Consider the following 27,783-nt stretch of genomic DNA (forward strand, 5'->3'; position numbering starts at 1 on the left):
ATATGCAAAGGTGTTATTAAAAATACGAAAATAAAAAACTACGAAGAGTTTTAAAATGTCAAAGGGGGAAGACAAAAAAAAAATAGTGTCTTTATGGCATCATCTAAGAGTACATTGAATGAAATGACTTTGAACATTTTCCACAGTCCATAAAAATTCGTCTATAACCGGACATTTTATAGGTAAAATCACAGTCATATAAACCCGGCCAAGTGTTAAGTGGCTCCTGCCAGGACACAACAAGCCGAGCCAAGCTACAGGCCTTAGATGACGCGACAATAACGATGCAGGGGGGAATAACAAGTTACGACTTATTTCGCCAACTGTTTGCAAGTCGCGACGACTGCTTGGCGACAGTTTCAGTTTCTCTGCTTTTTTTGTTTTTGGTTTTCTTTTTTATAGGTTTAAAAGTTTTGTTCTTTTCTTTGTTTTATTTGCAGCTCACCTGAAAGCTCTTATTGATGGCATCAAAGAGTATGGTTATGGAATTGCCCAAGAGAGCATGACGAGCTATTTGAGGACACACTGAGCAGGCATTGCGATATAATTGTACGGCCAATGTAACAGATCTTAAGGAGGGTGAGAGAAATAGAATTGATTGTTAAAATAGTTGAAAAATTGTGAAAATTGTCAACTCACTTTCTGGATATTTCAGAGTTGTCTTCTAGACCTTTGCTAATGACATGCGTGGCCAATACACCTAGACCATCCATGGAGAGGAAAGCTTGAAAATCAAATGCCTGAGCTTTGGGTATGACACGTAAAAGATTGCCAAGGACACGATCTAGACCCTGAGCTCCACCACCTTTCATCACAAGATTAACAAATTTGGGCACTGTACTCTCACGTTTGACGTGAGCTGGCAGTTCTTCCAGACCCTCCAAATACTCCACGGCACTAAAAAGAAATTAATTTATAATAAGATCACATTAATATGGATTTTAGTAACCCACCATTGGTTCATTCTCTGCTTTAGCTTCTTCATTTTTTTCTTATAGCTTCTCGAATGTCCACTGCCTCCTACCACATCTGATATTGTGGAGGATACATCACCATCTTCGTTTGTTGTGCTACTCCTATTGCCATTGAATATATCATCATCGTCATTCTCCTGATCAGTACGTCCGCCATTTTCGCCATCCTGCTGTCTTGATGATGGCATGGTCAGTTCCACAGCTCTTTGTCTGATCTGTTCAATGTTTTCCTCATGACGGCGAGCCGATTCCATTTGTTTGTGTAGAATTTTTCTTTGAAGCTCCTCGGTGGTCTGCTGTTTCTGCATGTGCAGAGCCAACAGACGCTCCTCACGATCACGAGCCTTCTCCCTGGCCAAAGCCTGGCGTTGACGTTCCTTTTGTTCCTGCATTTTGCCAATGCGTTGTTCCTTCTCCAGACGCGTTTCATTCATTTTCTCTAGTTTGAGAATACGCTCCTTTTCCAATGCCTGTCGACGACGCTCGACAGCTGCCTCTTTGGCCAATTTTTCCTCTACACGTTTCTGGCGCTCCTGTTCGATCTCCTGCAGCCGTCCCTCTGTCTCCTTGGAGGACTCTAGTAAGTCTAAGCGTTTATTTTGTGCTTCAATGTTTTTAATAAAGTTGATTTCCTTCAATTTTTTCTCCTCATCATGAGCCTTTTCAATGATCTGCTTAAGATATTGTTCACGGTTTTCGGCTGCTCTTTGAAGACGTCCCTGCATCTTTAGGCGTTTATCTTCGATAAGTTGTTTCTTGGCTGCCTTAACATCTTCTACGCGTGCGAAGAGCTGCTGCAATTTGGCCGCCTTTTCCTGCTGGAGCAGGGCTCGTTTTTGTTGGGCTCTTGCCTGTTTGGCTTGATACTTTTTTAATGTCTCCTGGAGCGAACGTCGACGCGAAGGTGATGATAATTTTTGATGCAATTCCTGAGCACGACCAGGATGACGAGCCACATAGGCCTGAAGGGTGGCCAATGCCTCGGCTCGTTCATTCCAAGACATATCAGATAGAAGGGCTTGATATCGCGACTCCAAACTAGCATTATTATCATCATCGCTCATGGTCACAAACACACCAGAGGAGGTATCATCTAAAGCCTCATTAAGACAATCTTCTGGCTCCTCCAGCTGGACTTCGGCATCTGTCTCATCCGTCTCAGTATCGACATCAATTTCCGTTTGCTCCAGTTCACGTATTTGACGTTCTAAAGATTCCTGCACTTGCACCAAAATCCTCTCATTATGCTCCTCATCATTGTCATCGGTATTCTCTGGTTCATCATTTTCATCGCAGGCACTTAATAAGCATGAAGCATTTGGCGGCTTAAGGCAAACTCCATTTGGTAACTTGCAGTGGGCAATACTCTCATAGAGCTCGCCAATTGTCTTGGAGAATTCACAATTAGTTTGGATTTTAATATCAATTTTGTTGTGCTCATCATTAATGCCTAAAAAACGAAAAAAGTTTACAGATTAGCAAATATTCTAAAAGTTATTGGAAACATTTTAATTTAAACCCTTCACATTGGCTTAGTTAGGATATTTTCTAAGGAGTTGATAATTGAACAGACCACTGGTTAGGCGCCATTTTAATATAAATGAAAAACAATATTGATTTTTAGCCAAGCAAAACTAAGTTTGCAATTTCCTGCTTAGGAACTTCAATCTATACTCTTTGAAACTAAGTCTCCACATATGTGCAGGAACGAACAAAATTTTTTTAAAGAAATATTTTATAAAAATGTTTTAGACTTGAATATTTCCTAATCTGCCTTTTTGGTCAGACAGTATTTTCAGCAATTTCTAACCGATTTTATAAAGCCATCAACTAAATACTGTACCGAAGTTTAAATACCCTTGCAGTCCTGCCCATATAATTTGTACATGTTCCAAATTCTTTTTCTGTAACTCAATTCATCATTAAATAAATCAAAGCTAACTTAAGTACTATTAATCCGATCGGATTAAAATTTTGGGATCTTATGTTTTATTTCCAAAACTATCATATTAGTAAATTTCATCAGGATATTCAAACTGTTTCACCTATTTTTCGTATATAAGTATGCGACATAGTGGTCCGGTCCGTAATATTTTCATACTTCATCTCACCCAGGTTATAAATTGCTTAAATACCAAGTTTCATCCTAATGGCTTTTAAGACGGCTGAGTAAATTGCATACGCACCGACGGACATGGATATATCGAATCGGCTTATAATTAACATAATTCCAATTTGACGAAATAACCAAAATAGACTAAATTAGAGCTTCATGAAATTAAGGTTTATTGGAATACTTTGTAGTTCTGTTGTTGTCTCTCTTGAAGACATAACTTAACATAACTGAAGACATAACTTAATTTATTCCTATACGTTAAAAAGCATTTAAGCGAGATATCACTTTTGAAAATCTATTAGAATTTTTTAGCATCACAGATTCTCAAAGTGCTCAAAGTAAATTCAAGTTTTGTAAATTTACTTATGTCATTCATTTAGAATATTGAATAAATTGTTCAGTGATTAAAAATCTTTTAACAATTCCTTAATTAATTCTTCACTGATGCTATAAGGCTAATCCGGCACTAGGCTAGTTTCTCTGTCTAGTTTCTTTCACTCGTACATAATATCGTAATAATATATGAAAAAAGACCCTAAGGTGCCGCAATTTATTACAAGTTTATTAAAATACATTGGGATGGAACAAAATAATGTTATGATTTGTGTTATGATTTAAAAGAATCACTCTATGGCTTGGAACTTGATAGCAAATGGCTTAAACAATCCCTCAGGTAAGAAAAATTGAACAGACTACCTAACTTACGAATTGAAGTTTACATAATGCGTAATATCAACTTACAGTCGACGACAGTTTCTGCAGATGAAGAGCTACTCTGGCTTTGTTTTTGCTCCATTTTTTGTTGCTGTTTTCTCAAAGCGTTCTTCTCACTCCGCATATACTCCTTGTGGAGAGAAGTCATTTTAAGGCCAGTAAGATCCGATTTTTGACGTTTAATAATAGTAGAGCGTCCCGTTGTGGCACTGTTATTGCTGCTGCTACGAGTACTACTACTGGTGGCAGCTACTGAAGGTACACCAGGAGTCCCTATCGTCGTTGAAGCTGAAGCTAATGGTTTCTTTTCTGGTTTCTTGACTTGAGCGCTTGGACGTTGGGCAGGAAATGAATTCACTTTGGCCTTGGCATTTTTGATTTCTGGTCTAGCTAATGATTTAGTTGCCTTACTAGTCAATATCTTGGTTGAATTGTTGGACTTGGCACCACTTGATGGAGATATTTTGTTGGCTTTCTGTTTGTTGTTCTCATCATCGGACTTTTGATTTTGATGCTGCAGCTGCTGTTGTTGTTGCTGCTGCTGCTGCTGCTCGTTGAGTAGGGCCAAAGTTGGCAGACTGGCATAGCCCGTTGGCTGATTGAATCTATTTGACCAATGCATACTGCTGCGCCGACGATTCTTGACCGTCAACCAACCATCATTTGCATCAGATGCCTGCTGATGTTTGGGTTCGGAATGTCTTTCCTCATGTCTATGGGAACTCTTTGTGAGCTGCTCATTGCTGGCTTTTAGAGTGGAAGTAGAGCTGGCTATGTCTTCGCGTGAATTCAATTTCGAGTTGGATGCATGTTTCCTGGTGGCAATCGGCAGAAGTGTAGATGATGCTCTTTTGATTATTCCGTTGGGCTTAGCGCTAGTTGCTGGTAACTGCTGCTTCTGCTGCCCATTCATCTCTAGCATGGTGCGAGAGCGGGCAGATAAACGACTGGCCACATTTGTTGGCGGACCATAGCTCTCTGTTTTGCTGGAAGGTCGGGATGGTATAGCATTCGACCGACCTGTCTTAGCCGCCATGGCAGGTTTCACTGGATTACGCTTTAATCCATTAGCAGGCAAAAATTTGTTGGCAGTGTTGGGTGTGGCAGTTTTTGGCATAGTCTTAGCCAATGTTGGGCCACTTGGATTATTAATGGTTTTCTTTAGGGGTCGATTGAGAACACTGGAATATTTTAAAGGACTATTTTGCACAATATTCGCACTGATGGGATTCAAGGGTTTAAGATTCTTGGTTAATTCTTCAACTGGCTTAAGCGTTGTAGTCGGAGGAGTGGGCTCTTTGTTGGCTTGTTCTGAAAGCAGAGCATTTTCCATGGCCTCCAAAGTGGATACAGTCATTTCCAGGGCAGTAGGCTCTGCTGGCTTATCTATTGTAAGTTCCTCCTCCTTCGGCTCCACTGATGCTGGCAGTAGATCCTCCAACTCCACTTTCTCTTGGATTTCCTTTTCCTGGGCTTCTCTTTCCTCAGCCTCTCTTTGCATTTTTTCTCTTATATCGGCCAATGTCAGATGCGGATCCTCTAGATCTGTTTGAGAATACTGGGTATTCATCATATGTACAAATGGTTTCTCAGCACTTAGATCCACTGGTTCATCCTGTACTGATTTCTTGTTAGCCGCAAATAATTCCCTTACATTAACTCGCATAGAACCTTTTGGCACTTGATCAAAGGCACGCAGCATTTTTCTTGGCGACTGGGACTGACCATCAACAGCACAGGCTCCGGGACAACAGGGTGAAGTCTTACCGGAATGACAGCAACCACTTAGAAACAAAGCTGGGCTTGATTTGCCCGAATTATTGGGACTACAAAGGCTTTTGGTACGCACTCTGGGCGTGGGATTACTTTTACGCACCTCCCAGGCCAGACTCTGCGGTCGCTGTTGCAATGGTCGTGACTCATAGTCCCAGGAGACCTTGAACCATTCGCTTAAAGCCTTGAAATCTCTCACATAATTCTCTAGCACAAGGATTGCCTCCTGGCAACTGGATATATTCTCATAGCACTCAACCGTTTGATAAATCTCATTCACTGCCCGTTGCAAATTGCCAAACAGAAGGGCCCAGTAACGAGCCTGTAGTTCCGATTTCTTATCCCTGCCGGTGGAGGCACTACGCACACGTGGTCCACCATTTGAGGCGCTGCCAGAATTTCCGCTAACACTACCACCAGCTGATTGTTTGATGCGAGCAGCAGAGGCCATGGATGTGGGCGATTTGGGTGGCTTGCGACCTAGAGTTAAAAAAAATTAATTTAAGAAAAAAGAACTTCCAATTTCGTTTAACTTACAGTCACCGTTCATATTGACGACGCCGCCGCCGCCTCCACTTGCAGCTGAATTTGTTGTTGTCTCATCACAAAACTGGTAAACTAGCAAATTCTTTGCCTCTCGCCCCTCCCGGCTTAATACTTCGCGCATTTCCATTGTTGGGGAGCTCTTATGGTATGTGTGTGTGTGTGTGTGTGTGCGGCAGTCGGTGGCGTTGCTGCTGGCGTCTCACTCACCTACGCAGACCTGCAGCTGTTCGTCTTTAATTGGGTTTTCTCGTCTCCAGTAAAATTATTTGTCAGTTTTTTTAGTCAGCCTACTCCAACTTCAATCGACTGCTGAATTTCAATTGATAATTGACTTGATTATTTTTTAGTTTAACCCCTAATTCCATTTAATGCTATTTTTATACTCAATTTTCTGCTTCTTCCGAATTGGGGTTGCGAAATGCAAATTCGTTTCACAAACTTTGACTGCAGCACATTGTTCTATTGTTGTTGTAATTAGAAAGGTGTTGGCCTAAATAGGATTAGTTCTTGTTGGCGGCCATTTAGTCATTTGGCTAAGCCCCCTTTGGGCCACGGTTGATCAGGGAGCGCGGCAGGTGTGAGCCGAGTTTTAGATTTTGTCTGTATATTGGGTCTCTGCTGTCAGCTTGCTAAGAAAAACAAAATATGACTGAACGAAAAGTCGCACTCCACCCACACTTTTGTAATTCACTCCACGTTTTTTAGAACTTTTTTCTTTTGTTTGGTTTTGTTTTTCAATTACATTTGTGTACGGCCACGGGCCAAACAAGAAACAGCTGTTTCTTGGTACAGAATGCAATGGAAATGAAACACAGTCCAGTGGCGCCATTGCAATTCCTGAGTGGGAAATTGTTATCGATAGTTATAAATTTGAATTTGCCAAAATGAGAGCCTTAGGACTTTGCTCAGTTTTTACTGTTACACTTTTTTTTTATATATGGCAACACAATCGGGAAAAAAGTGCCACTTTATTTTTAGTTGGCCCGCTAAGCAAAAGCTTAGAAAGAGAAACCATGCACAGCAATGGAAACGGGAACGAGATGAAACGAGAGAAAAAACAGAGAGCCAATTGATATAGCCGCGACGAAGTTTGTATACCCTTGCACAATTCCATTCTTACTCCAACCTTCATATATTTACTTGTGAGACAGACTTTCATTGCCAGCTATATTTTTAATTTATAGAATTTTGATTAAGTTCGACAGAATTTGACATAATAATTATAGCTTCAGGTAAAGGTTTTTAAATCAAAATTATTATTTTGTATCAAGTCTTCTAAAGTCATATGACCTACTCAATTTTAATGACTTTAAATTGACTGTATATTTTTATATGGTCATTGTGTACTTCTCAACAAATTCAATATATACTTTTTGCGTAAGTGTATAAAAATGACGAAATGTAAATTGATTTCCATTTCCAACGTTCGTCTGTTGCTTGCAAAGCTCCGCTGGGCGCCTGCTACTATTCCGGTCTAAATCTAAATGATGCTGCTGCTCAATGCTCTAGTTTGGCCAATTGGAACTACCCAGCGAGCGGAACAACAATGAACAAACGGAGGAGAGCACTCAATTTCCATGTTCGTCTGAGTCGCCGCCGCAATGAATGGATTTCAAGCCCCATTAGGCCGAGCTCAAGAGTGGCATCTCTCATCTTCAATTTGACAGGCCCCCCCATCTCCATCTCCATCCCAAATAGTCTGTCCCAGTACCGCACACCATATACATATATGTATGAAGATAGCTGAGCTCAGCTCTTCACCCAATCCCCAATCCCAGGGTTTCCGTTTCGGTCTCAGTACTCATTCGCGCACACAATTTCGATTCATGGACTCTAACGAACAGGCGAACAGAAAAGCTTTGAGCATATCTCACCATGACATTCACTCGGGCCTCAAAGTTGCTTTTGTGTGTTGTTTTCTCTGTTTCTGTTTCGTTTGCATTGCGTTTCCAACAAATGAGTGTGAATGTCTCACTGTGTGTGTGTGTGTGAGTGTGCCAGACGATAAAAGCTTTGCCTCACTTCACCGAATATTATTTGAGTACTGCGAAACGTTTCCCCTCGATTGCCAAATTTTAGTGGGGGCTTGGTCCTTCTCTCCAATTGAAATGGATTTTTTACTTCGGTAGTGAGTTTGAAACGACAGGATAGCAGAAAATCGAACAGCCTAGCGATTTGCCAAAATTATATGAACCCTTCAGCAATCTCATAAGCTCAAATATAGCTACAGTAGTGAAGAGTATATAAGACGAAACGAGTTGGAGAACTGATTTTTGACTCAAGTGTCACAAATTCAAATTTCCGATTACATTATTAAATTATGAAATGTCTTGTAACATCTGAATAAATCTAAATAAATATTGTACATCGCCGATTCTTTGATGCTAAAGATGCCAATTATAATGTCGCAGTCCAATCATAATAAATTGAAACCACATCTCTCCTATGGCCTGGAATTAATATATACTCCCTTGCATTTTAGTGTTCAAGTGACTACGGATATTATATCAGCCATAGGACACTTTCTATATTGTCTTTGGTCACCACCTTTGCGACATACCTAAAATTGGAAAGTCAAGAATCGGAATGTAAATAATAATAAATAACACATGTTTCACAAAGTCCAAGGTGTATATTTCAATTTATACTAAGCATTTCTTTTTAAAAGATTCTTCCAATTTCTGATTAGCTTCTTTATACAAGTTTCTCCAAACGATTTCTTCCTTCTTATACGGGACCATCCAGTCTTCGAGAGCCTTTTGAAGGCTAAACAAGAATGGATTCTTCAAATGGGGCACCTCGAAATCCTTATAAAAAGATGGTGAACCAATTAGATGATCAAACTCTTCTTCGAATTTCTCATCTCCCATGGGAAAGGCACGATTTTCGAGCATGTCAAAGCTACCAAGGAAATTGCAATTAGCCAAAAAACGATTGCAAATGTTTCGACTCACCTTGGCAAACGTTCTCGTAGATATCGCAGACGTCTCCCACAATTGAATTCTCGCAAACGATCGCTATAATGCTCACTTTTGCCAGCCAAATCTGCTTCAACCATTAGCCGATTGATTGAAGGCTTAATATCCTTGTTATAGGAGAGTCTAAGGAATACAACTTTATCGTTGTGATCGCATTCCGTCACACTAGCATACACTTCACGATCCAACACAATGTCCTTGAATTCCTCAATGCTCTCCACTGGCCAATGAGGACCCAACGGATGTATATGGGAAAGGCAACCACGGAGAGCTAATGATGGTATTCCAGCAAATAATCGTGAAAGGAAACGCAGATCTGTGCGTGGCACTTCTCCACCAGATCCATAGTCCACATAATAAATCATGATATTCTCATCCGGCGTTAAAGGTTTGGACACAATTCGAGCACGACGCCAAGATCTTGACAAAGGATCACGGGCCACACAAATGTAGCCAGGTTGAATAAAATAGTTGGGTAAATGATTAAAATAGCTCTCTATATCCTTAAGAGAACCGTTGTAGAAACTGCTAGAATAAATAAAAGAAGATGAGCATAAAAATTGGTACAATGCAATCACTTCCTAAGACTTACTTTAAATTAAGGTTCACTGAATTCAGATAATTCTCATCCTGTATCAATTGGAACCAAAACTGAAATGGGCTATAAACCTGTAAAGAAATTGGAATATTATAAAAAAGCCCAAACATAAATATTTTTATTACTTACCTCTGTTACTCGGATTTTGATCAAAGCATTTTCAGCGCAATGTTCCTTTAGATCCATGGTTGGCAGATTTTCGCCCAGAGATATGGAACACTGAGGTTTGTCCACACAAAAGACGGCATCTGTCTAAATTTATTCAGAATAAGTAAGGTCAGTAGTCGAAACAAGAAGTGGGTCATATGTACTATATTTGTAATGGGCAGATCACACGTTTACTTAAGCCTCACTTGCCTTATTAGTTAAATAAAGTGTTTTCTCACCAGAGCATAATCAGGAACCGCCATACGTGATTGCAGGCGAAAGAGAAATGCATTCATCTTCTGCTCAGGATCAGATTTATCGTCCTCCTCTTGGTCAGAAGATAGATTTAGCACGTGCTCACTTGACTCATCGGTAAAAGGATTCGTGCCAGATGCAATGCCACTTTCGCCATCATCATCACTATCAAATTTCTGGGATTCCTCATCTTGGACAAATGATGAATTAATATTGGCTGTGTTATTTCCACTCATTATGCAAATCGGATAAAGCCAAAAATTTTACGACGCATGTGCACACGATGTTGAGAAAGAGAAATTAAAAGTTTATCGTTGTCATAACTGTAAAATGTTTCCTCAGGTGGCATCCCTCCTATAGAGATGTCACTAAAAAAAAAAGATATCGTATTGCAAATTGTTATTGGAGTCTGCGAGTTGTGCGAATTATCGAAGGGTTAGTAATTTCGTGTGTCGTAATTAAAACCAAGCAAATTATAATTGATTGATATTTAGACAAAACGACTTAATCAGTCTTACTTAAAAAGTAAAAATGAAAAACTCATACTCTCATGTGATGTAAATCATATCATATATATGTACATATATACAATATTTATTATACGGCATTTTTCTTGCATTGAATCTTTTTTGGTATAAATGAAATAGAATTTTAGATCAATTTCAGAAAAATAATAAGTCAAATGAAAGTTGGGAAATGTACCCAAGGACAGCTACCCTAGAATAACACAATTTTGAGGTCATAAAAAAGTGTTTTAAGTTCAATAGGTGTCCTTTATTAATTGGACGTACAGATCACTTACAAGGGGAATTTCAGGTATGCGAGTCACCGAATTGGATGAATTTTGGATATGTTGTAGAATACCCCGTCATTTGAACTATTCTATATTTTCCTAATAAATCGCGCTTAAAACTATTGCTTCAGTGACTTATAGGTAAAACGCCGAGTGGACTTCAAGCAGCTCGGAGGACTGAGACGTAGAGGTCCTGCCTAAAATTGGCGAAACCCTGGTTCCAATTCCCGCCCGAAACTAGTGAGTTATGGACTAATTTATTTTTCGATTATTTAAAAATTATTTTTTCAAGTAGCAAAATATGTCTCTTAATGATTTGACTTTGATTCTTTATAACATATTTTACAGCCTCTGATCCCCTGATTTCACAAAATCTGCAGGTTATGGGCATAAACTGACTTCATGTACTTATTGTTCCTCTTACTCAAATTTGTTAGGGACTCTATTAAAATCACCAAATTTGGGCCTGTGTAATTTATTTAATTCAAAACAAAATGCTTCTAAATCTACGCTCTTCATTACAATTAAAAATTATGTTTCTCTTGATTTTGGTTGACCTTTTAATATGAAATTAAAATCTTAATTGTTTTTATTTTGGCAAGTTGGCAATAAAAAGATTGAGGGAAACTCTTTTTGAATAATATAAAAAGTTTCAAATATTTGTTTGACTAACGAAAACAGTTAATAAACCCAATAACATTGTATTTTTTAAGTTCTATGATTGATAAGCGAATAAAACAAATAAATTTTAGCGATAAAAATACTCACAATTGGAAATGCATGTGGTAAACATTTTGAAAATTCGAATATGGCTTAAATTCTAATTTGGCCTAGAACGATCATTAGACCTATAAAATTAATTTGGAAAATCCTATGGAAAATGGAAACTACAGGCGCTTGAAATGAGATACTTTCAACATTTTACTTATTGGCTTTTTTTTATAATGCTTTTGTATGATTTCTTCCACAGTGCCAAAGTCAAAGTCGAAGTTCAATAAAGTCAAGCGAAGATGCAACAAAAAAAAGACAAGGAAGCCTTATGAAATGGCAGTTGGTTGGTCAGGTTGAAGCCTTCCACGCTCAGACGCAGGCTCAAGCTTAGACCCAGACCCAGGGCCCAGACAGATAAAACCAGCAACAGCAGCAGCAACAAAAACATAAACAAAACGACAACTCGGCAGATGAGCAAAAGGGAGGATGATGGTGATGATGATGATGACAACGACATGAAGATGGTAGTGCTGGAGTTGGGGGAGAGTCGGTGGGGAGGAGGCAATACGGCTGGTCCCGACCCTGGGAGCAAAATTCAAGGCAATAAAAAATTCTCATCTCTCGCTCTCTGTCTCTTGGTCTTCCTCTCGGTTCGATGGTCCGACTGTTTGTCTGTGTGTTTGGTTTAGTCTCTTGGCTGTCCCATCTGTCTCTGTGTCGGTCTCTTGTTGAATTCCTCTTCCTCTTCTTCTGGGTCTGTGTGGGAAAATTCAGGCCGTGGGAATTACATGTGAAATTTCGATGGTGTGTGCGAACAGGCGAACAGAATCATCAACCAGCAGACAGAACCACTTGTGGACAGTTGGAAAGAACCAACTGAAGCCCGAAACTGAAACCATGCAGAAAATCCAATATATCCCCTTACCACCACAGACATCATCCGCAATGTCAGCATTCTAAACAAGAAAAAAAATGAAGTAAGCCGGTGCATCGACCTTGTCTTACCCTGCATCAGAAACAAATAAGTAGCACTTTCAATTACGAGGCTATTGCCATTCAGATTTTTATGAAATTAAGTGATTTGGTAGAGATTTACAGTAAACATTAGTGTCTTAAATTTTACAACGATACTTTAAAAACTGCGGGAGCATATCAACATATTTTTGGGGTTTATTATTTTGGCAACCTTTTCGATTGATTTTAAATCGTTCAATATCAATTTGATAATTTTAATAATATTTTTTTCTTATAGATCTCGACGTGCACACAGATGTTCGGAAATGGTTATATTGAATCTGTTGTTGATTCTTACCGATCAAGAATATATATACTTTATGAGATCGTAAGCGCATTCTGTACATAAATCAAATTGACTTTCATATACTCGTTAAGTATAGGGTATTCAACAAACACAGAAGAGACCGAGTGAGGGAGAAAGACAAACAAAGAGAACGAGAAAGTGAGAGGGAATGAGGGTGCATCGCTGTGTTTTTGTGTGTGTGTGACGCAAAGGGAAGGCCCTTATGTTGCCTGCTTGCCGACTTCCAGGCATTGTGCAACATTTTGCGGCCACACAGCAGCGTGCACAGATTTTAACGGAACAAATTCGATTAGGCGAACAGCATTAATAGCTCATCGTCGATCCTGCTGCAAGTTGCATGCGACAACACACGCAAAATACACAGATGGTTGGCTGGTTCCCCACACTACTCATCTCGTTCGAAGATTTTTTCAGCTAACAAAAGGGCGCGTCAGTCAGTCCCAAATTGTCGACGCGATGTCTTGCCTTGGGGCCATCATTAGGGTAGAAGGTTTCGATTCGATTAGAAATTGCAGCAGGGTCACAGCAAAATGCAGCAGGTATCATTGTCGTCATTATCAACGCCAAGAACGAACAACAAACTACTGCAAATTGGCTAGGGAGAAACGAGTCTGTTGCCACGGCCCTTTTTAGCTTCTGCTGAGGAAAGGCAGACAAGAAGAACATGCCGGCAAGAACCGTGGTTTTTTTCTTGTTCTTTTGTTCTCTTCTTTTTTGTTTAGTGTTTTTATATGGCGCAAGTATTTATAGCATGCGAGAAAGACTACTAAACAGACGGAGCGGGATTGAGAATTGAATGTGGAAGGAGGATTGGAAATAAGACAAGAGAAACAAAATAAAAGTCACGAGTAGCTGCAAAAAATGAATGAAACTATAAAGGAACACCTCTAGAATTTTTGATACCATATAAAATAAAAGTAATACACTTTAATACTATTTTTTAGAATTTTAGATGTAGTTTTCGCCGGATTCAGTGGTGCCAAATGATTTCAGACATGAATTTGTCGTTATTTTATTTTGCTTTTTGATTTTATGGAATTTAAAAATATTGTTAACAACTGATTGTTAACTGATTTCAATGTGTTAATTTATAATTTTGAGTTGGTCATTGTTTAGCCCATTTTTCTAGGGCGAGTCCCAGAATTTGGAACCGTCAAAAAAAAGACATACAGTAGCTTGCAAAAGTGAGTACATGTTTGCAAGTTTCTAATTTAATATTTTAGAGGATTCTTAATTTTGATGGCAGTGAAACAACATTTATTTTTAATTTTTGAATTTTAATTGTATTTAAAAAATTTTTGAAATTTTAGTGGTTGATCCTAAGAGTTATATTAGGTTTTTAGTTTTTATGTCCTTATGCTAAAATAATTTTAATGTTCTATATATCCTGTTTTGCTCACAAATGTGTAAGTAGTATATTACAAAAATTTGGTTTCACTGGCATCAAAAATAAGCATTTTGTGCAATATTAAGTTACAAACTTGCAAACATGTACTCACTTTTGCACGCTATTGTATGTAAATATGTATAATACAAATTTTTAAAATTTACAATACACTCCTAAAGCCTCAAACAAAATTGTAGTTCTAGTAAAACTAAGACAAATATTTCATTTGGCCCAGATTCCAATTTGAAACTAGTTGAATATTTGAAATTTGTATGCCATTTTTAGGTTCTTTATCTAGGACTTAATTTACGTAACAAATCAATTATTTTTCTTGAACTACAAAAGAAATTGATTTAAATTTTCTGTCGAATTAGACGTTTTTGATTATCGCCACTCAAAAATATGTAATTTTAGGCAAAACACTAAGTTGGGTTCAGGGAAAGAAAGCGCCTCTGAATTGTTCCTACATCTTATTTACTCCCCCTCGATCAAATGGAACGTGACACTTTTTATAACTTTCTAGTGAGAAAATTCAATTTCCATTTATTTAAATTTGCTGCCCTGGCCATTCGCCTTTTATTGATCTAGGACTTTCATCAAGAAGGTCTACAACTCTTTATCTAAACAATCTAATAACATTTTATAGTGCATAGTACAAGCATTATCTTTCAAAATACATTTCAAAAATACACCTTATTAGTTATTTAAAATAAACCAAAAAATTTAATTATAGAAAGACAACAAATATGGGGGAGAACGAGACTGCAGAAACTGCCAGCAACATAATCAATGAGTCAAGTGCATCTTCGTGCGAAATACCTTTTCCATTGCCGCATGCAGATTCATCTTTATGTCGTGATAAGTTTCTGAAAGATATATTGAAGGACTATGACCAATTTGGGAGAGCAAAGAATTTAAAGATGTTTCCGGGTTCAAAAGAAGTGAAACAATCCAGAGCGGGAACAGCTGAAAAATGGGCCATACAGAGAATCATAGAAAGAAAGTCGCGGAAAACCATTCTTACAATAGATGTACCCAGTGGAAGCATACAAACAAAAGCTGAGAAAGAGCAGGGGATATTTTATGATTATAGACAGCAATTTCAAAAAGATTCTGTGGAATTTCTAATAGTTCGATTACTCCGGCAAGTGGAACTCTTTGAGAACGTTTGGCCAGGTGACATCAATGAAATACCTCATAAATTATTCTGGTGGTCGGTGGAGCATTTTATTAATCGTCTTTCCATTAATCAATTGTATTTGGATGTCATTACGATGGAGAGAGGTTCAGATGATTTGGACTGTATGAAGTATCGTACCGATTTGAGTGAAATATCATCTATACTCCATGTTTTACGTGATGATTTTTGCGGTAATCGAGATATATGTAAGGGAGCCATTGCCATGATGAAGTAAGTGCGAATTAAATGTCCCTAAAATGTAGAATATTATTAATACGCTTTAATCCTCCGCAGCGCTGCTAATTATCATATAAATTCCAATTGGGTTAATGAAATACAAGAGATATGCCTTGAGCATGATGATCTTGTTAGAAAAATATTTGCATTTCGAGCCAATTCAATAATTAATGGACATACACAAGCACGACAATCGGCTCTATTGGTAGAGGGCGATACTCAGGATGGTAACATCGTCCCATCCCATACGTACCCTCGCATAATCAGATAACCCCTCTTTCAATTAGCTCTAACTCCCATTGAGTTGCGCTATCGCATCACATGGGTTCGCACTGGTGTCGAGCAGTATATGATGAGAATCCAACAGAAACTGGATAATCTGGAACGGGAGCTAAGCAAAACGACAAAGATAATGTCTGAAAATGCTCTAGTATTCCAGTATACGGAATCATTGTACGGTCTACAGATTCATAAATATCGAAGTGAAGTGGCTGAATGGCAGGCGCGTTACGATAATGATTTCGAAAACGCTGATCTTCAATGCACACAGACTCGTATGGCAGTGGATAAGGTAAGAGATGAATATAAATTCTATTCAGATCAATTGGCCATGATGAAACGACGAATAGCAGAAGTTGTTGAGCTAATGAAAAAGGAAGAAGAGCAGCGAATTCAACAGGAGTTGGATAAGGTGAATCTACGAAAAGATTTTACACACATCACAATATATTTTAAAATTTATTTTTCAGGAGCTTCAGGAAATGGAAATGAACAAAGCTCTCGAGGATAAAAAGAAAAAGAAGGAGCAAAAGGAGAACAAAAAGAATTCCAAAGGCAAAAAGCCCAAAACGAAATTCTAAATTGCTGTAGCTATGTTGCTAACCTAAACAAACTAATAATCACTCTGAAAAAATATAAGCATGAACTTAACCCTTAAATGACAATACATCAATAGCAATCATAGGGAACATGCGGCGGGGGGAAAAAACACAAAAATCAAAGTCATTGTCGTGACTAGACTTTGAGTGGTTGGGTTTCATCCTATCGAAACTATATTTATTGCAAAGTTTATACAAACATTTACCATAGTTTCGGTTTTTGTTTTTTTTTTCTGTTTTGACTGGCAAATGAAATTATGCCTAATGACAAAATGTAATGAAGTTCTGAAATTGAAATTGCAGTCTTGAAAATCAAATCAAATTATGCCCATTGCCTTAGTAACATACACGTGTTAGGCTCTGCCCTCCTCCCCACTATCAGGCAGCCCACTTACGTGATTCCACTCACTTATGTATCGTTATTTATGGTCTTTTACCTGGCAACAGTTGAACACAACTCCCCATTTTGCATAGCTTTAGACTTGGACTATTAGTTCGGGTTGCCAGGTTGCCCCTGGCTGAAGCATATTTATATTTAGAAAATAGAGAATAGTAATTTTTCACAAACTAACAAAAGCGAATCCAAATCGGGATAAAGTTATAGTGCGAAATGCCTGCAAATTTGAGACCTTCTACAAATGGTAATACCACAGAGGATTGGCAAGTATTCGAAGTCTTGTGCAGTGGCCAAGAGAAGAATTCTCTGAAACAATCAGCAATGTCACCTGTGAAACAAACCCATTCAAGTTGCCAGGTGAGTCTCGTTTTACTTACTTGGAGATATCCGCGAATGGTTTTAATGGGCTCATATTATTTTTGTTTCCGGGTGCTCATATCGTGTGCCAAATTACCATCTATAAGGTATACAAACAAGATTTATGTGCTTGATTTTGTTGTTCTTCACTTTTTTTTCTTTTTTGTTTTTTAATATGAATTCGCAATTTGCGATTTGCTTATCAACCAAACTGAAAGTTTTTTTCTCCCTGTTCGTTGAATTGTTTTTGTTTGGTGTGAAATTTATGCGGTTGTTAGGGGGCAAAGCAAAAAAGTTTTCCTTTTACCTACTATGACTAATGATAGTTACATGGATTTTACATAAAAAGGTAAGCATGAATATGGGTAAAGCTCTGGGGGAGCATATACTTTCTTGCATTGGCTGAAGCTATGGAGCTCTGGAATTAACTCAATTCATCATTTTTGAAAAAAAAATATTTACATGATTACTATTACTTGGATTGGGATCGTAAATAATATCAGTTTTATCAAGACTGTTTTTGCCTTTATAACAGATATTTTAATATATGATATTATGATGAATTGGAATAATTGTGTGAAATAAACCTATTTTATAATACATTTTACATATATATGTAATTATGATATTAAAATTAAAATTGTTTTAATTAATGGTTTATTGAATATCAGGAGGGCACAGGATGCCATTAGCTGGATATTATAAAAAGAAGTTAATTAGAGAACTTAATTTCAAAGCTTATTTTAAAATTAATTAATTTATTTTATACATAATTTTTTTTATGTTGCTTGTATCCTTTAACAGCTTTAACGATTTTATGTAGATATTTACATATATTTTATTATATTTATATCATATTTTCTGTCTATTCATAATTCTGTAAAATTCATTTAAAGTCCAAAAATTTTGTTGCATTAGCTTCCATCACATGCAACATTTCTTTTTTAGTACTTTTTTGTCCAGAATGTAAAATACAAAAACGAAAAACCATCAACACCTCAAATGTGTTTTCCTCTTCCGGAGTCAAACGAAAATTTTCACACCGTTTCTCACACCAAAACTATCCGCATTCACATCCGCATCCGCATTCGCATTTGCGTGCGTGCGTCTGTTTAGATTGCATTTTGAGTTTCCTTTTTGGCGCCATGTGAATGACCCAAATAATGTCAGAAAGCAGAATAGAGAATAGTTTGCCATGGGTAAACCATCATCGCCCTCCATGTCCTCCTTCTCCACCAATTGCTTCCTGCCATTGAGCTCGTTTTCACTTACGAGTATATCCTTTTCGCCCCAGCGCCCTTTTTCCTTTCCCCCAATTGGATTTGAGCATAAATTTTCTGCATTTGTGTGATGTTATGTTGAGGTAAATTCCTATCCTTAGCGCCATGCTAGGGTTACCATTTATGGGTGTTTTTTTGTTCCATCGGTTTGGTTGCCAAAGCAAAGTGAGTAAAGTCATTGGGCTTTGTTGGTTTTTACAATCCTTGGTTTTAGTTGGAGTCCAGCGCTTTGGGTGTACGGTTCGGAACGGTCTTTTGGCAGCTACAATAAAATGCCTAACGATAATCATTCATCCCATTTGCATCATCATCATTTGGGTATGAGTGGCGGAATATCACCGCATCATCATCATTTGGTACGATGGATTAAATTGACAAGTTACTTAAATAATCTTGCCAAAAGTGAACTAATTATTGTATTATCAAAAATGTTTTACAATGTTTTCGTTCCAAAAAGTGTTTGTTTTAATATTTGAGATTCTTTTGATATTTAGAGTAATAGAAACGCTTTATAGAAATTTTCAAAACCAATGACAAAAATACATACATGTATGTATGTTGCATTGGTTACATAATACAACAAATAAATAATATTTATTCATTCAAGGACTATTTGAAATATTTAAAATACCTGAGTTATAAATTCTTAAAAGATAGTTTTTAACAAACAAATTAAACTGTTTAAAGTTTCACCAAGGAGTAAATACGTTTAAGTTCGTGCTTAATTTTCAACCAATTCCGCTCCTGTTAAATTAAATCACTTAATGAAAAATTGGCACAGTAATGTTTGGTGTTATTATTTTATATTTATTATTCGGATAAATTCTTTGTGAATCTGTAACTATTTCTAGTTTTTCTAGCTTTAATGCTTTGCGATTTTGGAAGGATTTAAACAATTTATGTTATAGTTCTTCTCAAAATACTTTCTGAGGAATACATGTGGAATCAGTAAAGAATTTTTGTTTAATATCTTAAATATTCTCAAATAACAATAACTTTGTAAATCTTCTTTTAATTGTTGAAGTATTAAAAAATGCAACAATTCCACGATAGCTGAAACTATTTAAAAATTTATTTTAGCCAGAATCGATATATTCAATCGTGTAACATTCAGTTCTAGGACGTGTGAACAGAGACAAGGTAGCAAATTTTCAATCGTGTTAAACCGAGTTAGTATAATGTTGTCTGTTTATTCCTTTGAATGTCATAAATTTAACATTCAAGGCATGTTTCCTAAATTCAAATCACATTTAGGTATAGGGCTAAAACTTTCCAAATTGATACCAAACTTTTGAAACCCTTATTATGGGTTCATCAATGAACATCACTTTTTCACATCTAGATTCCATTTACATTGCACGTTTGAAACCATGGAGATAATAGTTTACGATTTTTATTTGATTTTAAATATTAATGAATTATGACTTCTTTACCTAATTGCCTAAAAACTGCCAGCTGGACACATCATGCGGCAATACTGGAATCACAGTAACCGAACACCATCATGGCATAGATATGACTACAACATTGCGTAGTGAATTGGCTGCTCTGTCTTACAAACGAGAGCGTTTAACTAGCGAGGTAAGCAATGGGTTAAAAATAATTCCAACTCGTTTAATACCTCAACTTTTGATGCAGCTCGCCGAAACCCGCACCGCTTTGTGTAGCAAGGATGCAGAAATAGAGAATTTGCGTTCGCAGGCTGCGCGGCAAACAGCCTTGATAGGGTCCTTGCAGAGTCGTCTTCAGAACTCGGAAAGTCGTGAGCAAGCAGTGCAAGCGCGTTGTGATTCCACGATCACCACAGTCCAGCGAGAGAAACGCAGCTCGGATGAAAGAAACAAGGAATTGATATGCAAGATACAGCATTTGGAAACCCAGTTGGCCAACGAGGAGTCCCACAAGGAGCAGGCCAAGGCACAACTCCATGATCTTTTGCGACGGCTCAGCGTCTGCCTGGGATTGGATGTGTGCGAGAATAATCAGAATTCCCATGCCACACCCGAGTGTGTGATTTCTAGAGCCGAGGAGGTAATGATTGAATGGCAACGAGCCAAAGCAAAGGTCAGCTCCACCTGCGACACTCTGAGTTCGTGTGAAAATGAATTACTTAATCTGAAATCCTTGGCCAATATCGAGAAGCAACGTCTGACGGCTCAACTAGATGGTGCGGGCAATCATAATCACGAGCTGGAGGGTCGTTGTAGGCAATATGAGCGCGACCTTCAGATTCAAAGAGACCGGCTAACCGAATCCGAAATCAATGCCGAGAAGATGAAGGAGGAACTGCGTGGCTTTGAATCACGTTGTCATCGCTTGCAGAACAATCTGGATCGTATTCAAGGGGATCGTTTACAGTTCTTGAGATGCCTCAGTAATATGCTAAATGTGCCTGAACCTTGTGAGACTCTGATCAAAGATAAGTTGAGGGAGACTTTGGTCGAAAATCAGGCCATGCAGGCGGTAAGATAAAAGTCCTTGATATCTAAATCATCTTACTTAAGATTTATTTTCCTTATAGCAAATGCATTCTTTGCGAGATCAGTTGTCCTGCGAGCATGAGAAGTTAAAGGAGACCCAACAATCGAATGAGTGCCGTTTGCGTACAGATGAAGTTCAGAAATGTGAGTTAACTGAACGGCTTGAGAAATGCCACGCAGAGATCCATACATTGCGAAAGGATCACATGGGTTTGTCTGAGTTCCTGCAACGTCTGGCATCAGCCATGAGTTGGAGTGAGTGCTCCTCCCCACCCGCTCTGGGCAATGATACCAATCTGATGGCTGAGAGCCTGCTGGAGCGAGCCGAACGTCTCACCGCCCACTGTGAGCATGAGACGCCGCCGCATCATCATCATCACACGCCGGAGAAGAACTGTTGTGCTGATCATCATCATCCACACCATCATCATCATGGAAATGGCAAGCTGCGACGCGAAAGATCCTGTCATGATATACCTCTCAAGGAGAGTAGTAGTGTATACAACTTACAGCGTCGGGTTCGTGTCCTTAGAGAGCAGGTGCAACGTCGGGACTTACACTTGGAACTACTACGACGGAAATTGGCCATCATTGAGGATGGAGCTAGGGGCAAATGTATGTTACAGGGTGAGAGAGACGAGGCTGTTTGTCGGGCCAAAAAAGCTGCCAAACAGGTGGATAAATTGAGTGCCCAATTGGCCGATGCCCGATCACAAATAGCTGAGGTCAAGGCCCAACTGGCCGAGGCAGTGGAGTACAAGATTACCTCTCTGGAGAGGGCAAGAAAAATCGATGAGCTGACCACACAGATATGCGACTTGGAAGATGAAAAGACTCGCCTATTATCACAGTTGAATGCCATGAAGGAGAGGATTAAGTCCAGTTGCGAATCAAATCAGAATCGGCGCTGTCGAGATGAGGCTTTAATTAATGTGAGTAGCACTTGGAATTTATTCCAGCATGTTAATCCTGCACCCTTTTGTTCTTTTAGTCCATGCGCGACGATGTCAATCGCCTCAGTTCCCAACTCTCCGATGCCAATCAGCGTCTCTCCCATTTACAATCCTTTCGAACTTCTGTGGCTCGTACTTTGCATTTGCGGGATTTGCCCGAAACCGATCTTCTGCATCGTCTTCAAGCCTTGTGCTCTGCCCATCAGGAGTTCACCCTACTATCCAAGCGATACGAGACTGCCTCTCCAGTGGGCGATCATCCCTGTCCACGTTTCGATGACCCAGTGCCACCTTCTGCCCACTGTCGCCCGCCCCGTGAAGTCAGTCCTTCGCATACTTTCCAGCAGCATAAGAGTCATCATCATAATCATCGACATGGTCACTCCCATGGACACTCACATCAGCGTCAGCGCAGCAAAAGCCGGGACAAGCGGCTGCACGACGAGTGCTTCGACTCTGATGTCCATAGGTTGCATCATGGCTGCAAGGATGAGCTCTTAACTAATAATTCTGGCGGCAGTTGCGACGATGATTATGACTTTAAGGGCAAATATTGTTAGTTAAGGTTCCATATCATTTTTTCTATTTTCAACATAACTAAAATTTATATGTCATTAAAAAATTTGTTCTATTTCTATATTGAAATTTCGAGTTCTATTAAAATATTTCAGAATTTTCCTATAATGTGATTCATATAAATGGTGACTTCAATGATGTATATTTTTTAGAATAATCGGGATAACTTGAAGTAATTTCTTTTTTTTTTTAATAATTAGTGAATCAATATACAAGTTGCTACAATTTCAAAATACTTAGAAACTTTTTAGAATTCTACTTTACTTAATTTTCTGTCGAGACAATATAGTTTGATACAATTTTTGACTAATATCCTTAAATGCCAACATGAAGATTAAATTTAAAGATTGAGTAAGTAAAGGCCTCGCAAATTTAATTTCACATTTTTTATTTAAACAGATTAAGTGATAAATTCATGATAAATATGCACTCTTTATTTTGAATATGTTGAATCGTTTTGATTATTTGATGAAAGCAAATATTCGGCAAAGGATTATTTTTCTTTACAGTCCTTGCTCTTAGAACAGTTCCAGCAACATTCTGGAAACTTAACCATGGTATTTAAGGCCTTATCATCATCACATGCACTACTAGGTAGTGTACGGGGACAGCTGAGGCAGATAGGGGAAACATTATTCCAATTATTACATACATGATATATAGAAAACTTACTAGTAAACATAAGCCAAACCCATCGAGTTCATACAGACAGTGGTGCCACAGGTATTTGGATCATTCGCCTCTTCACCCGGTTTTAAAGCAATCAAATCGTATTTCTTCTTTGCTCCAATGCGCACATGAACAGGATAACATTGTCCAGGATATTCTACAAAATATATATTGAACTTTAAGATTTAGATCGGTAACCTTGAGACCTTATACTGACTCTCATCGTGTAAAGTTTTGACAAAAATCAAGCACTCGCTAAAGTTTAATAAGAACAAAACTGCTAGAAGCAATTGTAAGTAGAACTTCATTGTGCAACAGTTGCAACAACACTAACCACGAAAAACACATTATTTACTTACAAATAAACAAGTCAAGTTTTCTATTATTTGTTTACAATTATAATTGTAAATAATTATTGATGTTTACTATAAGTTGTTGAAATTAGAGATTAATTGTTTGGTGCTGGTTGACTTGATTATCGTCATACGTCATACATTTCGGGCAAGAAAACATAAATTTAAAAATTTTTTCTAAGATACAGGATCAAACAAACTCTATTGCATTTTTAATTATAAGAGAATGACAGAAAAATTCATTTAATAAAAATTTTTAACTTTAAAACGATATAATTAAATTCAATGAATTTGAAAATCGGAATGAAAGAAAACAAATTAAATCAGTTTGAACACAAGACAATGGGTTGTTATGTTTCGAGTGCATTTGAGTCCCGATTTTAGATTTGAGTATTTAGTATAAGAATATTTTTTTTCAAATATACGTCGGTGACCCAACTTTGTATTTTTGGTCAAAAAGTGTTGCATACGCAAAAGGGCCGCTCAGTAGCTCCCTCTTCAGTTATTTACTGTGTTTGTGGCCTGTTGCAAGCTGATTGCTATGACATTTGTCTGTTAATTTTGAATGCATACATTTGTATCGCTGGCAAATTTCTAGCAGCGATTTTCCATTCGTTTAACTCAACAGTTGATTGACTTTATATGCATGGGCATCCCCCTCCCCGTTCCCACCCCTCCTCACCACTCACCCGTGCGCACATTAACCGTGCGTTCATCGGAAATATGCAAATAGGAAAAGTGTCAAACGCATTGTTGCTGCCAAATAAATCAAAATATAAATATGTAGAAAAATCATATATGTAACCAGTTTTTCAGTTCATCCAAGAGACAAAATCTGACAGTGACCATGTTGTCAGTCGGTGGCGCCTTGTAATTGTGCAATTAATCAAAAGTTGTTGTCTTTTTCAATGTTTTTGCTACTGCTGCTGCTGTTGTCGCTGTTGTTGTTGTTGGTGTTGCTGTTGCCAATCAAGATGCATATTTTTGTTTTAGCATGTTAAATTACACAACACGTGAACCGCAGACCTGGCACAGACGACGCATAAACCGATGGCGGAGAGGGAGAACGAGATCATTGAACTTGACTCCAAACCAAACCAAAGGCAAAAAGATCGGCTCGCTTGACTGGTCCGCCAAAGGGCGGCACCATTGACGCAGGGAGGAGGCAGCGGCGAAGGAGGATGCACTCAGTCAGAACATAGCAGCAGCAGCAGAAAGAATGCTGGCAAATCCCAATATATAGACCCAGACCCCGGCCATGGTTGGCTTTTTGTTCATTATTTCTTTCACCCAGTCCAGACACATGTATGTATGACTGGGGCCTGTGGATGGGTTACCGTGATCTTGCCACATGTGGAGTGTGGTGTGGAGAATTTCGCAATTGAAGTTCCTGGCCTGGACAACAGGTTTACACATACATATACACAATATACATATGTGCTATATACTAAGATAGTTTGTATATATGTCTGCAGTCTTTGGCGACTTTTGATCTTTTGCTAAAGTTGGAATAGGTGAAGAAGTTGGAGGAGGAATCGTCTTAGGCGGAGATGCGCCCATTAGACCGGCACTCGTTCAGGTGTGGCATAAAGCAAAGAAGACTGCAAAGAATTAATTCCAGACAGAATTTACCATGGCAGTCGAGCCCATAATTAATACGCTTTTCCAATTTGATTTAACACTTTATGCTAATGCCACAATCTGCAATTTGCCTACAAGCTAAAGCTGATTTTGGTTTCCTTCTTATCAAAATTTCAGTATTTCCAATCTTGTTTACCACAAATTGCCTTTAATTAGCAGAGCTGCGGTTAAAATAGTTAATTAATCATATTAGAATTGAGGTTTTAAAAGTTTGCCAGACAATTGGATTTAGATTGGCGGATAGAGATTTCGTCATGGAGTTGAAAAATAAATTTTATCACTAATCGCTTGGTAATGAATATGTTAAGAAAGTTCACACCTGAAATGAAAGATGTAAATGATTAAAATTAGATTATAGAACTAAATAAATTAGGATTAGAACATTTCTAATAGAAATGGGTAAAATTATTGAATAAGTCTTTTAAATGTTATATTTTTTTTTATCAACAACAATAGCCAAGTCGATCTCATCGTGTGAATCAACACCTAGACTTACTTACTTATTAAGAAACTATTTTCTCTAACAGTATATAATGCATCTTAATGAAATTTAGGAAACAAATATTTGTTGTTACTATCTATCAGCTTACCCAATTTCACAAAAATCTAATTAAAAATAGTAAAGTTACGTTTATAAACGTTTAAAATATCAATTACATCAAATTGATTGTTAACTTTTTGCATGGTTAACCGAAGTGGGATCAAAAACTAACTTAATTCATTTGAAATGATTTTAAACTACATAAAATTTATTAACCCATTTTCTACTCTTAAATGAAAAACTCTATTTTGTTATAAATTTTCCATTTGTTAGTTTTGTTAAACTTTATTTGCATAAGCTTTGTGTCATGTCTGTATGTGTGTGTTAAATCAATTGTATTGAGTCAACAGAGTTGGGGGCTTCATAATATTGATAAAAAGGGGAATTTCAATTGGCTAAAAACTCGTCTAAATAATTGGCGATACGATGTCTAAATATTGTTTCATATATTGTCATAATTCCATGCAAGCTTTTGCCTAAAATCATAACCAAATATTGGATATTTGTGTGTGCGTGTATGTGCATACATGCAAATCGAATGCAATAGAAATGACACTTATTCAGCTTCATCAATCCATCAATCCCTTAGGACCCTGCACCCGATGCCCCCCATAAAAAAACTGTCCAATCGAATCACTTTCGAATGTGGCCCAAAACTGTCATCTACAAAATACATAGAAGGACAGAAGAGCGCAAACGAAGTGAACAGAACTAGGCCAAACATCATAGAAATGTTAAGGCGACATGCGTGTGAATACCTTTTGAATTGAAATAGGAGAACAAAAAATTTATAGCTTTTGATTAAAATGGTTAACGACTTGAAGCTACTCTGTAAATTGTGTGTTTCTTAGCCTCTCTTAACGAAACTGCCAAAGAGTTTATATGATTTTTTATCGATCTGATTAGTGATTAGATAGACTATAGAAACTATAGAAATATTTTTGATTATGCAATTTTAATAAATAGTGAAAACTTTATTCTCAAAAAGTTTCAGCATTAACTGTGTTGATTCTCCTATAATTTTTCAGATTAAATCATTAATTTATGAAATAAGGGGGACAAAATTATACTTTTTGAATACTTAGTCTAAATTTTTAAAATTTAACAAGCGAAAACTATATTAAGGGACTCATTTTAACGGAGTGGCTTAGCTTAAATTACCTATCCACTAATTCAAGTTTTTATATAAATTTATACCCTTATTAATATTACTTGGCGAACTTAAATTTATTTGGTTTTAAATTAAAATCTTTGAGAATCCTTGCGCCAGTTTCAGAGCGTAAAATCGAATATACCCATTCAATTCATGGGTATAGGATATAAAAAGGAAACGAAACTAGAGAAGGAAATCTCTGTTCTAGCTGTTGTCTTCGTCTAGGACTAAACAAATATGTGTAGATAGATGCATGGATAGATGGATGAATGGATAGATAGATGGGCTAAAGGAAGGTCACCAGAGCCGGAGGCTTTTGATGGTGTCACATCGTAGATTGTTTACAAATACAAAACACGTGTTGAAAAGCGGCCATAAAAGTGAAAAACAAACTAAAGTGAAACATACTTAACAAGAATCTCACCTTGGCAAGATATTTTTCTTTAGCTTTCTGAGCAGATTTAATGGTTTTTATTTTTGTTGTTCAAAAGCAACATCATCATCATCGTCATTGTTGTCTTGAGATGGGCCTGACTTGCCTAGTGGGTAAGTTGTTTGGAGTGAGTTGTGGGCGGATTGAATTGACATTTTTTTTGTGTTTTGGTTTTTTATGTTGCCTAAGAGATTTAAGCCGAGATTCACTTACCCTCCACATACACACACAGATATACTAACCACAAGCTTCCGCTTTTGTTGGTAACAATTAAGCCACAGCTAAAATAATCAAAATGTTTGCGGCTTTGCCAGTCATATCCCCTTGCCATGTGGGTGCGTA

General features: G+C 37.7%; 6 protein-coding genes across 7 annotated transcripts in view; 3 read left to right on the forward strand and 3 right to left on the reverse strand.

Moving 5' to 3' along the window:
- LOC6641736 (S phase cyclin A-associated protein in the endoplasmic reticulum) overlaps positions 1–6,907 on the reverse strand; it is a 34,046-nt gene extending 27,139 nt beyond the window's left edge. The window contains exons 1-5 of the mRNA XM_002064489.4: positions 6,115–6,907; positions 3,832–6,057; positions 954–2,424; positions 640–897; positions 446–569 (exon numbers count right to left, since the gene is read on the reverse strand). Coding sequence (XP_002064525.1) covers positions 446–569; positions 640–897; positions 954–2,424; positions 3,832–6,057; positions 6,115–6,250 — 4,215 coding nt within the window. The 5' untranslated portion in view covers positions 6,251–6,907. The remainder of the gene's footprint in view (positions 1–445; positions 570–639; positions 898–953; positions 2,425–3,831; positions 6,058–6,114) is intronic.
- A 1,448-nt stretch (positions 6,908–8,355) lies between these two features.
- On the forward strand, positions 8,356–8,744 carry LOC111518521. Its single transcript, XM_023175491.2, has one exon. It carries the CDS (start codon positions 8,505–8,507, stop codon positions 8,685–8,687), a length of 183 nt encoding a protein of 60 aa, XP_023031259.1. The 5' UTR covers positions 8,356–8,504; the 3' UTR covers positions 8,688–8,744.
- Positions 8,742–10,421, reverse strand: LOC111518528 (tudor domain-containing protein 5-like). 2 transcript variants are annotated; one of them, XM_023175535.2, is made up of 5 exons: positions 10,086–10,421; positions 9,829–9,951; positions 9,694–9,770; positions 9,078–9,629; positions 8,742–9,024 (listed from the first exon to the last, which is right to left on the reverse strand). In XM_023175535.2, the coding sequence occupies exons 1-5, from the start codon at positions 10,335–10,337 to the stop codon at positions 8,766–8,768; spliced, it is 1,263 nt and encodes a 420-aa protein (XP_023031303.1). In that variant the 5' UTR covers positions 10,338–10,421; the 3' UTR covers positions 8,742–8,765. The 2 variants fall into 2 exon arrangements, with proteins under 2 accessions (XP_023031303.1, XP_046867004.1); XM_047011048.1 differs by having other exon boundaries at positions 9,078–9,626; positions 10,086–10,420.
- A 4,561-nt stretch (positions 10,422–14,982) lies between these two features.
- Positions 14,983–16,674, forward strand: LOC6641745. Its single transcript, XM_002064487.4, has 4 exons — positions 14,983–15,724; positions 15,788–15,957; positions 16,018–16,421; positions 16,480–16,674. Exons 1-4 carry the CDS (start codon positions 15,060–15,062, stop codon positions 16,588–16,590), a joined length of 1,350 nt encoding a protein of 449 aa, XP_002064523.2. The 5' UTR covers positions 14,983–15,059; the 3' UTR covers positions 16,591–16,674.
- A 453-nt stretch (positions 16,675–17,127) lies between these two features.
- LOC6641744 (coiled-coil domain-containing protein 170) lies at positions 17,128–22,660 on the forward strand. The gene is made up of 5 exons (XM_015178531.2): positions 17,128–17,362; positions 20,098–20,223; positions 20,281–21,105; positions 21,164–22,054; positions 22,114–22,660. Exons 1-5 carry the CDS (start codon positions 17,219–17,221, stop codon positions 22,633–22,635), a joined length of 2,508 nt encoding a protein of 835 aa, XP_015034017.1. The 5' UTR covers positions 17,128–17,218; the 3' UTR covers positions 22,636–22,660.
- A 362-nt stretch (positions 22,661–23,022) lies between these two features.
- LOC124460404 lies at positions 23,023–23,628 on the reverse strand. Its single transcript, XM_047011061.1, has 3 exons — positions 23,538–23,628; positions 23,324–23,477; positions 23,023–23,262 (listed from the first exon to the last, which is right to left on the reverse strand). Exons 1-3 carry the CDS (start codon positions 23,626–23,628, stop codon positions 23,145–23,147), a joined length of 363 nt encoding a protein of 120 aa, XP_046867017.1. The 3' UTR covers positions 23,023–23,144.
- Between the last annotated feature and the right edge of the window lie 4,155 nt (positions 23,629–27,783).

This window comes from Drosophila willistoni (genome assembly GCF_018902025.1).
Source record: "Drosophila willistoni isolate 14030-0811.24 chromosome 2R unlocalized genomic scaffold, UCI_dwil_1.1 Seg200, whole genome shotgun sequence".
NCBI classification, from domain to species: Eukaryota; Metazoa; Arthropoda; class Insecta; order Diptera; family Drosophilidae; genus Drosophila; species Drosophila willistoni.

Coding starts and splice junctions, on each gene's coding strand:
- LOC111518521 (XM_023175491.2), top strand. CDS start 8,505: ATGCTAAAGATGCCAATTATAATGTCGCAGTCCAATCATAATAAATTG.
- LOC111518528 (XM_023175535.2), bottom strand. CDS start 10,337: ATGAGTGGAAATAACACAGCCAATATTAATTCATCATTTGTCCAAGAT. Junction 9,771..9,828: donor TCAAAATCCGAGTAACAGAG/GTAAGTAATAAA, acceptor ATTTCTTTACAG/GTTTATAGCCCATTTCAGTT. Junction 9,630..9,693: donor TCAGTGAACCTTAATTTAAA/GTAAGTCTTAGG, acceptor TATTTATTCTAG/CAGTTTCTACAACGGTTCTC.
- LOC6641745 (XM_002064487.4), top strand. CDS start 15,060: ATGGGGGAGAACGAGACTGCAGAAACTGCCAGCAACATAATCAATGAG. Junction 15,725..15,787: donor GGAGCCATTGCCATGATGAA/GTAAGTGCGAAT, acceptor AATCCTCCGCAG/CGCTGCTAATTATCATATAA. Junction 15,958..16,017: donor AGAGGGCGATACTCAGGATG/GTAACATCGTCC, acceptor TCTTTCAATTAG/CTCTAACTCCCATTGAGTTG.
- LOC6641744 (XM_015178531.2), top strand. CDS start 17,219: ATGCCTGCAAATTTGAGACCTTCTACAAATGGTAATACCACAGAGGAT. Junction 17,363..20,097: donor AAACCCATTCAAGTTGCCAG/GTGAGTCTCGTT, acceptor AAAAACTGCCAG/CTGGACACATCATGCGGCAA. Junction 22,055..22,113: donor GAGATGAGGCTTTAATTAAT/GTGAGTAGCACT, acceptor TTGTTCTTTTAG/TCCATGCGCGACGATGTCAA.
- LOC124460404 (XM_047011061.1), bottom strand. CDS start 23,628: ATGAAGTTCTACTTACAATTGCTTCTAGCAGTTTTGTTCTTATTAAAC. Junction 23,478..23,537: donor CAAAACTTTACACGATGAGA/GTCAGTATAAGG, acceptor TATATTTTGTAG/AATATCCTGGACAATGTTAT. Junction 23,263..23,323: donor GGTTTGGCTTATGTTTACTA/GTAAGTTTTCTA, acceptor TATCTGCCTCAG/CTGTCCCCGTACACTACCTA.